The 16,332-nt window shown below is 35.9% G+C and overlaps 2 protein-coding genes across 4 annotated transcripts; one reads left to right on the plus strand and one right to left on the minus strand.

Moving 5' to 3' along the window:
• Positions 1–428: 428 nt before the first annotated feature.
• LOC110443890 lies at positions 429–3,973 on the minus strand. The gene is made up of 3 exons (XM_021488338.1): positions 3,882–3,973; positions 1,989–2,293; positions 429–1,778 (listed from the first exon to the last, which is right to left on the minus strand). The coding sequence occupies exons 2-3, from the start codon at positions 2,287–2,289 to the stop codon at positions 1,444–1,446; spliced, it is 636 nt and encodes a 211-aa protein (XP_021344013.1). The 5' UTR covers positions 2,290–2,293; positions 3,882–3,973; the 3' UTR covers positions 429–1,443.
• Positions 3,388–14,292, plus strand: LOC110443888 (threonine synthase-like 1). Of its 3 annotated transcripts, none has more exons than XM_021488336.1 (10): positions 3,388–3,445; positions 6,017–6,163; positions 7,668–8,464; positions 9,055–9,125; positions 9,537–9,641; positions 9,964–10,066; positions 11,089–11,254; positions 11,801–12,052; positions 12,482–12,572; positions 12,988–14,292. In XM_021488336.1, exons 2-10 carry the CDS (start codon positions 6,038–6,040, stop codon positions 13,302–13,304), a joined length of 2,028 nt encoding a protein of 675 aa, XP_021344011.1. In that variant the 5' UTR covers positions 3,388–3,445; positions 6,017–6,037; the 3' UTR covers positions 13,305–14,292. The 3 variants fall into 3 exon arrangements, with proteins under 3 accessions (XP_021344011.1, XP_021344012.1, XP_021344010.1); XM_021488337.1 differs by lacking the exon at positions 3,388–3,445 and adding an exon at positions 3,535–3,624; XM_021488335.1 differs by lacking the exon at positions 3,388–3,445 and adding an exon at positions 4,929–5,137.
• Positions 14,293–16,332: the final 2,040 nt, after the last annotated feature.

Consider the following 16,332-nt stretch of genomic DNA (forward strand, 5'->3'; position numbering starts at 1 on the left):
ATATTTTAGGATAGAAGTGATATTAATGGCACTGCGAAGACTTATGGTATAATGAATCACATCTTTAAATGTGATTGTCTCAAGAATACATGTTGTATAATTATAATCTATTCCCCCATGAAATTCCTTCCTTTTCAGTTTTGTCGAAACACCGCAAAAGAAATACATAGTGACAACTCCCAATTGATTCCTGATCAAACGTTGACTAACAATAAATGCTATAATTACTTGTGAGTTCTTTGACCTTATATTTGCACAGTAGCAGGGACCTTGCTATTTTCATGATTGTGTAGGCGGACATTTATTTTATTTTGAAAACATGTTTTATATTATAAACAAAAAGTGACTTATTGTGTTTGTATCATCTACGGTAGAAATACATTGATGTCACTGCGAAGTAATGAATAATCCAATACATTTATAAATAAGATTTTCTCAAGAATATGTTTATTCAATTATGTTGAAACATTGCAAAAGAAAGGTACAATGGCTACATCAGTGACAACTCCGAATCGATTCCTGATCAAACGTTGATCAACAATAAATGCTATTATTGCTTGTGAGTTCTTTGACCTTATATATTTGCACAGTAGCAGGGATCTTGCTGTTTTAGCGGACAGTAATCATGCGTAGGTGGAAATGTATTTTTTTTAAATTGAAAACACGTTTTATATTAAAAACAAAAATATCTTAATGGAAAATATGCCAAATATCCAACAGATAAATTGACTTGAATGTTTACCATTTGTAGTTCTACGTTACAACAAATCATCAACAAAATCACGAAAAAAGGAGTTCCCGTCAATTTGGATATTAATGTCAAGCTAATTGAAAACCCAATACCTTGACTGTATGTTATATGAATGGAAAAGGAGTAAGAGCACTTATATACATTTGAAACTCCGTGGTCATCTATGAGCTAATATGATGTTAAACTTATAAATGATATCATCAAAATCGCTATGATGTATTTTAATACAGTCAAACCCATGTAAAGAATATCAAAAGGAGTTAACTACTAAGTAAACAACATGATCGGAGTGGTAGTTATCAAAATCACTAGTTACTGTTGTCATAGTTACATATTCGTATAGGCTTTATGTTCAACCTAGAAAGACGTGTACTCCTTGTGTTAAAGTCTTTGAGTTTTAAATGGTGTTTACTTAAAAGTAACGTATAAATGCGTATCGAAGGACCTGTCACTCAAACGAGTTTGTTACCAATACAGTTGATTGGTTATTACACTAACAAAGTATTGTATTATCAAAGGGAACAATCATAGCATTCCCTGGTTTTACTTCTGCGCTCTCCTCCTTTACAATGGATACAAATATATCACGATATGTCACAGGAACCGGGAGTCTGGTATAGAATCAAGTTGGTGTTGTTGTTGTTGTTGTTCACAATTGTTGTTGAACATCACAATCTTCATCGTCATCGTCATCATCGTAGGCCTTCAATGATCTGCTCCATTTTGTCTGTGTCAATGCTGACACCGTTCTCGATGGCATCGTTAAAATGGTCCATAAGCACACCCAGGGTACAACCGTCTCTCGATTTATTCCTCCATATAAACAGAAGTTTCATCATTTGTGCACGAACATCATGGTTTTCCATATCTATAACATCAACGTCATGTTTAGAAACTCCTAAACACGTGGCCAACTTTAACTTGTCCTTTGGAGAGACTGTTTTAGAAAAGTACATAAGCTCTTTTTCAGTCAGGCGAAGGCCTCGTTTGTTTTTCGGCACGTTTATACATGATGTGCTTGCTTCTTCTGCAAAAGAAAAAGTCATACCATTTGTTGAATGTGCATAGCAGATATTATTTTGGTTTGTGAACGAACATGGTATATTCGATTTGTTTTTTCCGTTTTTAATATGCAGCTTAAAGGTCTATTATGCAGCACATTTACGTTAGCTTTGTCATCCAAATATGAAGTACAATTTAATAGGGGAAGAGTTTAATATTGTGATGACGAACTCACCTGTCACTGCTGTTTCCTCGGGTGGAAGGCCACTTTCTAGTTTATTGATAATTTCTGTATAATTTCTTTTCCTCATGAGCTCAATGAGCACGTCATATGATCCATTTTCAGATTTCATTAGACATTCGAGACATTTTCTATTTTTATCACGAATTTTCTCGACTTTGTCAATCTCACGTTTAGTCTCTAGAGTCAATCCCCTTCCGACTAAATCAGTTATAAAATCTGTAACGTCAAAGTTTCCAATGATGTACTCCATATGAGCTCGTATTTTAGCCTTATCCCTGTGATCCATCGGCATGATTCTATAACAAAAAAAGGACAACACAGCGAATTAGCAATGGATGTTGAATAAGATTGTGTCACCTGGTAGAATACAGCAGCTTCCTACAGACACGGCTATAGAGAATTTCTCTTCGGCTCATCCGGTAGCTGTGTTAGACTAGTAACCAGAGGTTTGACACCTAGCTGTGGCACCGAATAACAATAATGACCCTTGTTACACTTGTTTCCGATTTTTATCTTTTATTTTTTTAGGGTGGGGGTAGGGGGGTATATTTCTTTGACAATTTCTCGGGGTACTGATTTTTTTTTTCTTCTTTTCATATAGTAACATTTTGTTGGTTCATTTATAAAATTATCATACTGACAGTATGGTATGTCTAAACTATGAAGATTGCACATACACCACCAAGGGAGAGAACTTAAACAGCACTCGAATATATGGTCCTATCTTTCTGGCATTGTAGTGCTTGTACAATATATTGATATTTATATTTGTTATAAAGATCCTATCTAGTGGGGTTTTAATGTAAAAAAACAACAAACAAAAAACAATTTGTAAAAACCTGTTTTGAACAGTACATTCCGTCATTTTCGGGTATTAAGCATACATGTATAAAATAATGAGATATAAAGGTTTGTTTAGCGACCTCATCTCGGGTTCTGATTCGCAAGTTCTTTTTCAATATTCCAATCACATCATCCCGCCACCTTCATTCAAATAAAAAAAAGGTTTTTCGCTTGTAATACAGCTCCCCAACCCACGGTCCGTATTCATGTAATGCGATGTTCAAATTATTCAAACTATATACATACATTCCTATACTAGACACATTTGTCGACTCTGTTAATTCGAATTTCCTCTGGCCCTGACACCACGCAGACTAAGACATTTTGACATGTAGACGTATGTTGTCTGTCAAAATGTCTAAGTCTGGTGTCAGGGCAAGGGTAAACTCGATTTAACAGAGTCGACAAATGTCATAGGTCTACCTCACCCGTACCCACAGGTTAATGTCAACCGAAACACACACACATCAGAACGTGAAGGAATTAACAGATCCGTTTCTCGTTATTCCGCGTTCCGTGAACATAACATAAAACATGTGCTATATCAGCCATTACAGGAAGCACAATAAAACACAAGTATGTTCAAGCATGTTTGACGAGTACGAGTAAGCATATCTTATTGAAATACCTTAGTGGCCCCTCTCGACTAGATAATCGTTATGATAACCTTATTTATGACATATTACTTTCACTTTGTTTTCGGTTACATATCATTTATACATGTCTAGTTGGTGACCTTGATCTCGGTTAATCTCAAGTATACATCAGAACGAAGCTAAATGAGGTTTGTTATACAATTTAAACAACTTGCGATATATTGTTTAATAATTGTGTACAGAAATAAGTGTCCCGGAAGGTAAACTCGACATTTTATCGATCAAGAACCGGGTATATCGACCGTCCACTGACTGGGGGTCTCCCGGCACATACTAATTAGGGTTCAAAAAGTCAGTAGTATATATATGTCTCTGTTTTACTATAGCGTACATGTGATGCTTATAAATTATCATAATGAAGATAAGGTAAACTAAATAAACCTACCACTAGCTTTAAAGTACGTTCACCAGCCCACTGTGATGATCCGGCAGTTTATGTATGTCTATACCTAGTTATACTTCCTGCTCCTTCGAATGACATGCGCCAGGAGTCTAACTCAAGTCCCTAGATCACACAATAATAACAAAAGTTATATTTCTAAAAACGATAGTCAGCGCAGCTAACAACATCAGTATGTGGTAATAAATTAACTGGAAAAGATATACTATACTTTTATTTTATTTTGACATCATATTAAATAGCATATGACCTAGAAAACGGCATAATATATGACTTATACCAGAGACGTATAATGTATTATACGTCTCTGCTTATACATATACATCATCATTTATGTATTGACACTGACATCACATGAAATGCGAGATGACATGGTATAAATTGGTATTGCCTGCGATGTGACATTAATACATGATATAAATATTACGTTATTCGTCACATCACATCTCATTTTTTAGGCCATATATCATGTCATGTTATGTCATGTACAATAAATATATCAGAAAATATGTCATACTATGTAATGTCCTATTTGTGTCAAGTCTCATGTAACACGTCATGTGATATATTTTACATGTACTATATAACAACCAAAATGTCATGAACCATGTCATGTTATTCATGTACCACGTCATAATGTGATCATGTCATATGGTTTACACTATAAACATATCGGGTTCCAAATGATGTGCTAAAGACGCCACATTCAAAAAATTCAATTTAAATGTTTGGTTCATGGCTACAATAACTTAATTTTCACGTGTTCCCAGATTTTGCTGTTTTTGTTTAAGATCTGTGGAAACTTGGCAGTTATTGAGTCAGAAGAGTTATCACGGCAAAATAAGTAATGTCTCAATTACTCTTCATCTCAAAAAAATGTTATTTCAGTACATCAGTCTAGGCGAAATGATGCGGTATAACGGTAGGTTGTATGTATCATGTACCAATATCATGTATGGATAAATTGTTGTTGGATTTCTCATTCTGTTCATTTTAGAATCCAATTTTCGTTTGTTTCGCGGTAGCGCACACAACAACATATGGCGGGCAAGTAGGACTCAACCTTAAGCTTGGCCCAGACGGAGTAGGCATATATGTATGAGCTTGACCTATAACTGAACATGTACGGTATGATTCGGGGGATATCCCGCTTTAAATGCCAGCCTATCTGGCGGAATCTACTCGTACCTGCCACGGTGGTCAAAACGCCTTATTACTGTACAACTAACAGTAATGCAAGGGTACGTACAAAATGATTAACATTATGTACTTAAAAATGTACTTGCTATTGTGTGAAGTGTTGTGATAGGATACATCTAGCTGTAGATCAATACACATGAAGCGGGATATTTAAAATTGTTTAATGCTGAGAGAGTAACATTCATTGTGTCATTTCTACAGAAAATGTCACATATCAAATTTCGATCATATGAAGTTATCAATAGTTTCCAATCCTAACAGATAGATTTTGTAAAATTTCATAAAAATAATCAATATTTGCGCTAATCGACTTAGTTCGATTAGAATACAATACATTTTACCGGTCTACCGGAATCGAGTAGGCCCATTTTGTTTTCAATTTTCCATTAGTTTCATTTTAGCAATAAGTTTCATTATTTAAATAAACGTGTTTATAGATACAATGTAGATGTATTTATTCCAGAAATAAAATTTCCTCATTAATACATGTACGTTTGAAATTCACATTTATTCATAAAATAATAGTACATTCATTTGTAACTATGTTTAATAATTTTTTTTTAGATATATCACTATGATACATTTTTCAGCTTTCACTGCTGCTGAAAAAATAGCCCAAATGAAAGTAATTACATTTATGTTTGACTTTGTCTTCATATTATTGTTTGCCCCTGTACATTTGCATTCTTATCATTAATTTCACCAACTTATCTTTCGTATAGAAAAAAACAAACGTTGGTTTCACGCACTTTGGCTTAGGACAAATCGGGGAGGCCGTGGTTAGTCCACAGGGGCACGGTTCAGTAACTGGTTATTGAACCATGCCCCTGTGGTTATTCCTTAAAACCTCAAAATATTTTACTGCCCGCACTGAGAATCTAATGTATTACTTTGTATTTAATTAACTGTTTTAATATTAGTTTCAGGATAATGTAATTTTAATGGGCAGTCCTGGGTCCGGTAAAACCACTGTTGGTCGACTGCTTGGTCCTAAATTAGGGATGGACGTGTTGGACATTGATGACCATCATCTCGAATCATTTTGGGGTATGCCTGTATCAGAAAAGGTGAGATAACATAGCTACACCTTTCTGTGTGTAACTAGTATTTTGTTATCATCATTGTTTGAAGTTACAATATAAATCTGCTTTATGATCGACGATTTGAGTGAAGACAGTTTCCATAGAAATGTATTAAAAGTATTGCAATTGGTGCGGCAATCTCTTGTCTAACCCGGTTGTCGCACACAGGGACCTTGTAATTAGTTACAGCTATATTTGGATCTAAACTAAGGTGTTCAGGTACTTTTACACGTTTTAGGGGTTTAGATCAAATGTCGGTAAAAAAAGCCACTCCAAATGATGATATATACGGGCAATTTTACCCGGAAAGACAAAGTTGATCTAAACCCTTAAAACGTTTAAAACAACTCTGAACACCTTATAAAAGTAAAGCTGTAACAAATGCTCATGCCCCTGTGTATAAGGAACGGCAACTCTGTGTAAAGTTTGGTTTGGTTTGGTTAAATATTGTTTAACGTCCTATCAACAGCTATGGTCATTTAAGGACGGCCTCTCCTGCGTGCAAGATGCATGTGTGTAGTGTATGCGTGTGTGTTTTGGGAGGCTGCGATATCTTCGTGTTTGCCTCCTTGTGATAGTGCGGAACTGATTCCGACTTTATAGTGCTACCTCACTGACACATACTGCCGCAGATACCCAGCAGGACACCCCACCGGAGGTACAATTCTTACGCCCTACCTGCAGGGACTCTGGGTAAAGATTCCGAGCGCAATGCATCATTTGCGATGTCTCTATGTCATCTATGTACACAGTACGTACATGTATCAAGGTTACGATCAGGTTCTTTCTTCCGTGTATAGGGAATGTGTATTGTATTGAAAACCTTGGTAAGCGAAGATTAGCACACCTAGAATTACCTAGATTCTACAGAAGACTCAACCTTTTTATTCTCAAACTGTGATGAAATAATAAACCTGCTGAATACATCAAGCAGATCGTATGAAGCGAATAGATCCGAGACTCCTTGCAGAATCAGTGTTTTTTTCTTCTGCATCTTCTGTTCCGCGAAGCCGACATTGATTACTACCTCCATCGCAACACTTCGGATCTTTATCTTTTGTGCCGCTTTAAAATGTAATTTTATTCTAACGCCTGGTCATTGTTTGTTTGAATCTGTTAAATATGACGATATGATAACGAATGCTTGAAAACTAGTGCATTCTTTAGGCCAGCGTTGGACTGTAAGTCATGGCCCAATTATTTCCTACTGCTATTATCTAGTGACGGTAAGTCGAGTTTAAGTAGGCCGTATATTTACTTAAGGTAGTAGGGAGCGTCCAGACATTGTGCAAGCGCGTATGGCAAACGTGACTTAAATACTTTATCATCAGTAAAACGAGAGATAATATAGTTACCTGGTACCCAGCGTCCAAAACGAAATATTGCTAACGTTATCGGTTCTCAAATATTGCTTTTACGATATGGGATATATATCAATTCATAAACATAAACATATATATACTCATGGATTTTGTTTACATTTTTAAAGTTGGCAGAAGTCGGATCAGATTCATTTATCGAAGAGGAAGGAAAAGCACTCATGGAGTTCAATGAACGTGGTAAAGTTATCTCCCTTACTGGTTCTAACCCCATGTACAAACCTGCGATGGACCACATAGCAAGGACGGGTACTGTGGTATTTTTGGATACACCCTCGGATGATATTGTTAGACGGTTAGAGGAAATGAGAGTCAATCGTATCGTAGGACAAAATGACGGAGTGACGATGGAAAGTATACTGAAATACAGACAACAGTTTTACGAAGGATCGTACGACATTCGTGTCATAGTCGAGGAAAACGAAAATCCGGAATCCATAACGAATAAAGTATTTTTAGCCTTGAGTAGGTTGAAAATGAAACCCGGGTATGTATCGACCCGACAGAACTCAAAACCTGAAGCCAGGAAGTCTTTCTCCGATGTCATTCTAAAAGGTCTGGCGCCTGATGGCGGTTTATTTGTTCCTGGCTCCTGTCTGCCTGTTTTATCCATAGGAGAAATGAAACGAATGGTTGACTCAAAGTATCCCCAGCGAGCCCTTCAAATCCTTGAAAAGTGCATCCACCCTTCCGATCTCCATCCGTCAGTGTTGTCAACTTTCGTTTCTCGTGCTTATAGCAATGACAACTTTGAATGCTTCAAAGTATTTCCGGTACGTCATCTAGACAACAATCAATATCTCCTAGAACTATTCCATGGGCCAACAGCTTCCTTCAAGGATGCAGCTCTGCAGTTGATGCCACAATTCTTCGTTAATGCGTTGAAGGCATCCAAAACTACAACAAAGTAGGTTATCTATATTCTATTTAGTGACAGCTACCCCTTCCACAGTGAACAGTCATAGTAGAAAATACCACACCAACTGTAGCAAACATTTTCATCAATCTATCCCGTTAAAACAGTATTGCATGGCGGCGTTGGTGTTTAATTACTGCTTTGTAGTATTGTGTCGAGCAAGTTTGTTACTTTTCTGTGCTGTACTTTCTTATAGTTATTTAGTGTAATTGCCGATTCAGAGGCGGATCCAAGGGGGTGTCACAAGAACCACGAAAGCAAAATAAAAATAATAGATTAAAAAGGGACCCTTAAAAAAGGCCAAAACTGTTATTTTTTTATGCAATATTCCATTGTTCAGACCAAATATGTCGCAGGATGAGCTTTGAAGTTATCGTTGGAGATTCATAAAACATTATTAATATAATTTCATTAGATACCATAAAGTGATAGTACATGTAATATGGAAAGAATTACTGAGAAATGTAAGCATTATTTTAGTTGAATAACCACCCGAACTTATACTATACAACGTCATAAATATAAATTCAATAAATGCATCATGCCTTGTGCTTTCATTGTGATGATTGTGTTTCAAACAGGTACGTCATTATCGTGGCCACTTCCGGCGACACAGGTGGAGCAGTTCTTGATGGATTTATAAGGCATGAAGGTGAGTCATTGTTACGATGTACGTACTGTCGTCACGTGTACTCTATCTTATTTCCCCGACACGTGCAATATGTTCCTTGAAACGTAGTGGTAATGAAGTTTATACAATAGAACCAGCTTTACTGTCACGTGGCTCGCTGCATTATTACATCAGACATCGATAGATTCTGGTAAAATGAAAGAAACTGGGTCCGTATTTGGAAAACCGTGTTCATGCTTCAACACAGCTTTGGTGCCTAAATTCAATGCTTTCCATAGACATTTTCGAGTAACAACGAGTAACTAGAGACTGCTTTTCGTTATTTTGAACACAATTTCACTCTTGAGCATGATAATGAATTTATGAAAACGGACGCGGTCTTTTGAGACCAATGAAACATGCATCATAATATTAAAATGTTTATATATCTAGGTGGCGCTGATGTCGGCGTTCTGGTACTGTACCCGGATGATGGTATCAGTGATGTACAAAAACAACAGATGACGGCAATGGCGGGCAGAAACATCCAAGTAATAGGTATGGAAACATGTGCGTTTCATTTGTATGCAACACCGGTCATTGCCAGTCTTTGCTTGACATAGAAAACAGATGTTTTCGAAAGCTCGCAAAATAAATTTTAAATTAGTATTTGTATTCAAAGCATATATCATTATTCATTGTCTTGCGCCTAAGTCGTTTGACGCACAATCGAATAATCGTATTCCAAAAATTGAAGGATAAACTGTAAATTCTGAATCAAACATCATCCCTGGAGATTTGGGGACAAAATACAGACTGCTGTTTTTACATCCAAACCAAACAAATATTAGTGTCCGTCTCCCATCTTTATTTCAATCAGGTGTTCGTGGAGATTTCGACGTGTGTCAGTCCTTCGTCAAGCGTGCCTTCAAAGACCGTGCTCTAGAAAAAGACCTGATGGTCGACACGAACTGTAAACTAAGGTATGTCGTTTTAAAGCATTGTGAAGACATGTGTCCATTCATCTCGATAGGGCGGTTCATGTAAGGCTATTTTCCGGAAACGTTCGTCTGTCTATCAACAGATTAATATGACCATAAAGAACCATATGTGATTTGGCAAAAAATAGCAAAACTTTATCGAAGCACATTCTTTTTCAGTTATATCGTATAGATGTATACATAAATAAGAAGAAAGGCAAGTCAGGTGTTGTTATTACTTGAAGAAAAGGACAGTCAAAGGGGGGAAGTTCGACCTTTAGGAAACAATTTGATTCCATCAGATGCTGTTGGACATATTTAAATGTGAAGATGTTGTCCTCGTCCTGTTGCGCTCCATTTTCCCACAAATTCAAATTTGCCTGAAATTATTCTTGGAATTTCATATTGCCTGCAAGCGATGAAAAATGTGGATATCAAGAGGGTGTCCACAATTATATGCAAGAAATATAACAAGATCATACTTTATGAAAGTCAACCGTTAATGTTCTTATTTTGTGTACAGGTCCTGTAGGATATTTAATTTGCAAGGTCCAGTGTTTTAATATCGTGGTTCTAAGGTAACAGCAGAACGTGCGTTAAATTCCTTTCGCATGATTTATAAGACTTAGAAGGGTACCTTCATGTTATCATCAAGCAGGTATTTTAATACGGGTAGCATTATCGAAATCTTACATCTAAACATAAAATATCTGGTTGTCCTGTTCATGTTCTTTGTGATCAAACGATATATTTCTTATCAAAATGTCTTGCTTGTATTGTGCACTCTAAATAAAAGAAAAATACGTTAATAATTAGGGAGAAAAAATGTCCAAAACGTACAAGTGGGACACATCTACAGTGACTTTTTAAATCAGTATCATCAGCTGAAGTAACGCCAGGATATCCTAGAAAATGACGAACCCCTGATTCAGCATTTTAGGACCTGCCCCCGTATTTTCTGTAGTGATACCGCACATTCCATCGTTTTGGTTCTTATTTTTGTGTATTTTTCCTTGTTAACAAAGCGCCGCCAACTCCATCAGCTGGGGGCGTCTCCTACCACAAATAGTGTACCACGTGTCTTCGTACCTCGATCTTGTCCAGAATGATGTCATCCAACTCGGAAGCGAAGTTGATCTCTGCATACCCACAGGCAACTTCGGAAATATCTTGGCTGCGTATTATTCAAAGGTTTTTTGTGATTACTCCAGTAAATCAGTTTCACTACAAAAAAACAGCAACATTTATGTAGGCAAACGTTATACAGACCTAATTACGTTCATTCCAGTACCATAACTTAAACGCGACACACAGATCTATGTGCGGGATCGCATTGCATTAACCTCTTCAATACTAGTTCGGAACATCAATCCATAATTCGTTCTTATCAATTTGTTATTACTTGTTCTAATAAAGCTTTTAATCGTCATGTAACAAGTGATATTTAATTCTTTGAATGATGATGAAGCTATCTTTAATTTAATAGACACTATATAACATTTCTACACGTAATGTTCCAAAGTCAACAGCGCTCATATTGCACAATACTACTTCTGATTTATGTGTGCCTACTGTTCGATAATTTCCTAGAACCATGCGTACCCCAACTACAGTAACCATTAGAATAGAATTTTGCCGCGCATTAATCTTACAAATGGGCAATTATTGCATTAATTATAAACTTGTGTTCACAGACTGTAATAAAATAGCATTCTTGTATTTTGTTTTTATTTACAGCAAATGGGAGTGCCGTATCGGCGATTGATTTGTGCTTCAAATTCCAACAACATTTTAACAGATTTCATAAAAACTGGAACCTATGACCTTCGGAACCGCACATTACACAAAACGACATCACCTGCAATAGACATTCTGGTCTCGTCTAATCTAGAACGCTATTTGTATCACCTGTCGGGCGGATCTGCCGACTTCATCTCAGAATGCTTCACAAACTTGGAGTCATCAAAACATTTTTCTATACCTGAAAAGGTTGTTAAACGTTTGTTCTTGGTATCAATATTCTGTCACATTTCAGACTGTTTCAGTTATTTACAGGCAAGATAACTAAATCCTATTTTGTGTTGATGTATTTTTATATGTACTTTAAGCCGAACGAAAAACGTTTCTTGTTTATTTGTAGGTTTCATATTTTGTCTATTACATCATGCCTCTTATAAATCTTAGTTGATTGATTGACCAGAATTATTCCATTGTTTTAAGAAGCTTTTTATTCAATTATGATTATATCATATTGAAGAATATAAAAAGCTTGATTTTATGTTTATGCAACATGTTGTTCGTAAATGGAATTGTCCAGTTTGAACAGCTCCGTGTGGCGAGAGGTGTGAAGATGGAAAACGTGATCTTGCATTGCTTAGTGATATAATTCAGTCTTTTTATTTTGCATTTCTTTTCCAGATGATATCGGCCATGAAGGAACTGTTTGTTGCGGACTGGTGTTCCGAAGAGGAAGTGAAGAGGACAATCCAATCTACCCTGGATAAAACAGGTATTACGTACACTGAGCCAGGAGTGATTGAACTGGCATTATTACTACATTGAACCACGGAATTAGATTATATAAGTCCGTACATGAACTGTAGATAATAACATAAGCCAACTATTAATTTTGATAAAACTGTTTCAGTCGAAAAGACCCTTTGTGATCAGATTAATGTTTCCTAGGCAAGTTTGGATGTTCTGTAGTGGGGTCACTGTATTCTCTTTAAAAATCATATAGCGTGCATTACTTACCTTACAATTATTGTTTAACCCTCTTTTCTACTTACCGTACCTACTGGCCCGACACCATTCTGGTAACATCTATCTGTCAAAATGTCCAAGTCTGGTGTCAGGGCCAGGGGAAAATCAGGCTACCGAACCTACTTGAATGTCGTTTGTTGTTCCATAATCTTATTCCACAGGCTACCTTTTGGATCCCCATACCGCTGTCGCAAAATCTGTCGGTGACCGCTTCAACGTCAAAGACTGTCCTATGATCATTGCGTCCACAGCACATTACTCGAAATTTGCACCCGATGTGGCCAGATTCCTTGGTCTGGATATTGAAAACGAACAGCTGAACGAAGTGTTTGATAAACTTAAAGACATGTGCGCTAGTCCTGTTATGCACATTCCTCTCCAGCAATCGATTGAATGTCCACAAATCCACACAAAAGTCCTGAATTCCACGTATTCCGAAGTTCGGGAGGAAATCAAAACTTTCGCTCGTACGCTGTAGGTTGTCTTGGAAACAATCAGACCATGAGTGGGTTATACTGCGTAGCGTTAGAATATGGATGACGACATTCTCGATGTGTAGAGTTTCATGAATGAATTCAGTTATCGCTAAGGATGTTTTAACTGAACATTAGTATTTCACATTACATTACATTACAATCAACGCTTCTCGTGTAGTGATTCTGGCCAGGAACACGTTTATTCAAATCGTAATGACGACTTTACTTATATAGTGCGAAAATCACAAAATCTAAAAGGCTATTATATAACGTTGTTTGCAAAAGTTTGATTTTGAAAATAGTTCTGATTTATTTAATGTATTCAGCATTGTGTTCTTAAATGTGATAAGAGCTATTTTGGTACCGTTTCATTTACATTGGTGAATTTTGACCACAGGTTAATATTAAAAACTTGTTTATATCATAGGCGTATTGATAGACGATGCTAGTACCTGTGTTTTGAATGACAGAACATTTATGTTTCAGCTTTTCATATTTTTTTCTCTTTTCCCCCCCAATGTCAAATTCACCTCATAAATTTAAATGTATATAAGGAAATGTGATAGACAGTATATATGTATGGCTTGTAAAGTAGCTAACTCACTGGCATCTGCCTAGCTTTTATCTGACATTGGGTATATAGTTTATTTACAGAATACACAACTGTATTTTTGTTGCTTTATTTGATTTTGTATATAAAAAGTATATATCTATGCAAAAAATAGATACATTGTACACACAACTGTGGGTGTACAATTCACCTTTGTGCGATTATTTTTTAATGTGAACTTATGTATAACTCTGGGTATAAACGGTTTATAATGCTAAATAAAGATATAAAGTGATGGTATTGTGGCTTAAATTGTCGTTGATTAGAGTTCAGTGTGCAAAATAAATATACTTGGTTGTAGGATTGTTGCTATGTTAATTGACCTTGGGTGTACACCTCCTATTGCAGTAATTCTACACAGAAAATATTAAATGATTTATCCAGTGCATTCTTTTCTTATTATTATTCTAAATCTATTGAGGAAAATGAGAAAAAAAGTATTAAAGAGACTCATAGGTCATGAATCTGTTTCCTGGCTATTTCGGAGTGGAAATACAAGCAGTAATTTCGGAGGAGAATCCCAGGTACATTTCCACATGGGTCCAGGATATGCTAGCATATATAATGATTTGGTTTAATTCTGACCATTAATTTGGAGTGATACGTCGTTTAAAGTTAATCTTCCTACTCGACCCCATTCGACCACACCACTTAGCCGACAAGAAAACTCAGCCCTTGTACCGATATTTGTAAAACATTTAATCAATACTTGCTTAGCATGCTCCAACTGAAATCTCTGCCCAGTAGGAGATGTTTTTCAAAGTGAAATCATCGAATTTCATCCCGCTCCCAACATTCGTCTTAAAGTTTTAAATAATAATCTATTTGAGTTAACATAGTCAAAGATTCAGCAATTTCAACCAAATGTCAAGAGCTTTAAGAATTTTTATCCCAAGCATAGTTTTGACCAGTATCACAATAATGACTGTTCTTTTATAATGAACGATTTTGATAAATGAAGACTTCCTCATGTAATTGCCATTGACCCAAACCTTTCTTTAATTGACAGAAGGAAATAAATTGCAAGGTGCTAATGACACGGTTTCACACATTTAAGAATTTCCAATATCATATCCAGTGGTAGAGAGATGATTTTTCTTGGAGGGAGTTTTAGTTTACTAAAGGTACAAATAAAGGGAGACTCTAAACGAAAACGGAAGAAATGATCTTCCTATGCATGATATTATTTCAGGCCGCTAAACACCGCACAACCAACCAATTTTAGAACGTTTTATTCATCCAGAAGGATATCTTCAAAACCACAATTAAAATGAAATTCATTTTCCTGAAATAATTTTGCTTTCAACATGAAACATTGTTGCTTCACTGTAAATGATCAATTCTCTGCTGACGATTGATTGCATTATAATTTCATCAACTTGTTGGTTGAAGCATATTTTTTAAAACAAGTTATATGTATTATTTTAATATCAATTCCGTTTTTCATTTTAAAGGTCCTACAGTAAAACGTCTGCAGAAAAACTGCATATACATGTATCTAAACATTCCAAAAACAATGAAACATCTAAACATATATTATAGAATACATATCACACGCAAAAATATAAAAAGACCAGCCAAATAAAATTTACGTAAACTTCCTGTTCATTTTATGAAATTATTTAACTCTTTAGTTGATCATTCTATTAGGATGTGTTCAAGCTTATTTTCAGCATTTTTTAAGTATCATTACCAATTTACCACCCAATCGATTCTAGATGAGATTCAAAATGGACGAATGCTACATGAAGAGAATAACATTAGCAAATTAATTGCATTTTGATAAGCTTAAAAATGCAATCTTAACATTGCAATGGGACTTCTATATGCATGGGATACAAAACGAGTCATCTTTTGGTAAATGGTACCCCTCCATCCGTTTTAATAGTGAAAAAGAGTTCCTCTTAGAGTTGTTTTAGAATTAGAGTATTCTCCCTTCTATATAAAAGGAGTTAAGAGTAACTTCCCCTGTGAACTTTGTTACATAGACTTTGTAGTTCATGGGACCTTGCAATATGAATTCATCCGAATTCTTCTTCTTAACCTGTACTTTTCTTTTGTATAAACTTTTATGAAAACTTGTTCAGAAATAAAGTGTAGAGCATTGCAATGGGATGGGATGAGCTTGGATAACACTATATGCCCCCTCCACATTCCAACCCACACCACAACAATTGAGTGATAGAGGCATAATAAATAATTTCTTAAATCAACAATGGTGTTTTATGCTGTGTGTAAGTAGAGTAAGCATGCACAAAGATTTAACAACCAAGATAACAATAAGTGGAAGGGTTTTATCATTATATTTGAGCTGCAAGTTAACAACTTCCAGGATACTTAAAACTAGGGTTGTTAAACCGGTCATATTTTGGTAACTGGTTACTCGAACAATCTTCCGATGGATAAACTGGTTAATCGGT

Source organism: Mizuhopecten yessoensis, unplaced genomic scaffold, assembly GCF_002113885.1.
Source record: "Mizuhopecten yessoensis strain PY_sf001 unplaced genomic scaffold, ASM211388v2 scaffold716361, whole genome shotgun sequence".
NCBI lineage: Eukaryota > Metazoa > Mollusca > Bivalvia > Pectinida > Pectinidae > Mizuhopecten > Mizuhopecten yessoensis.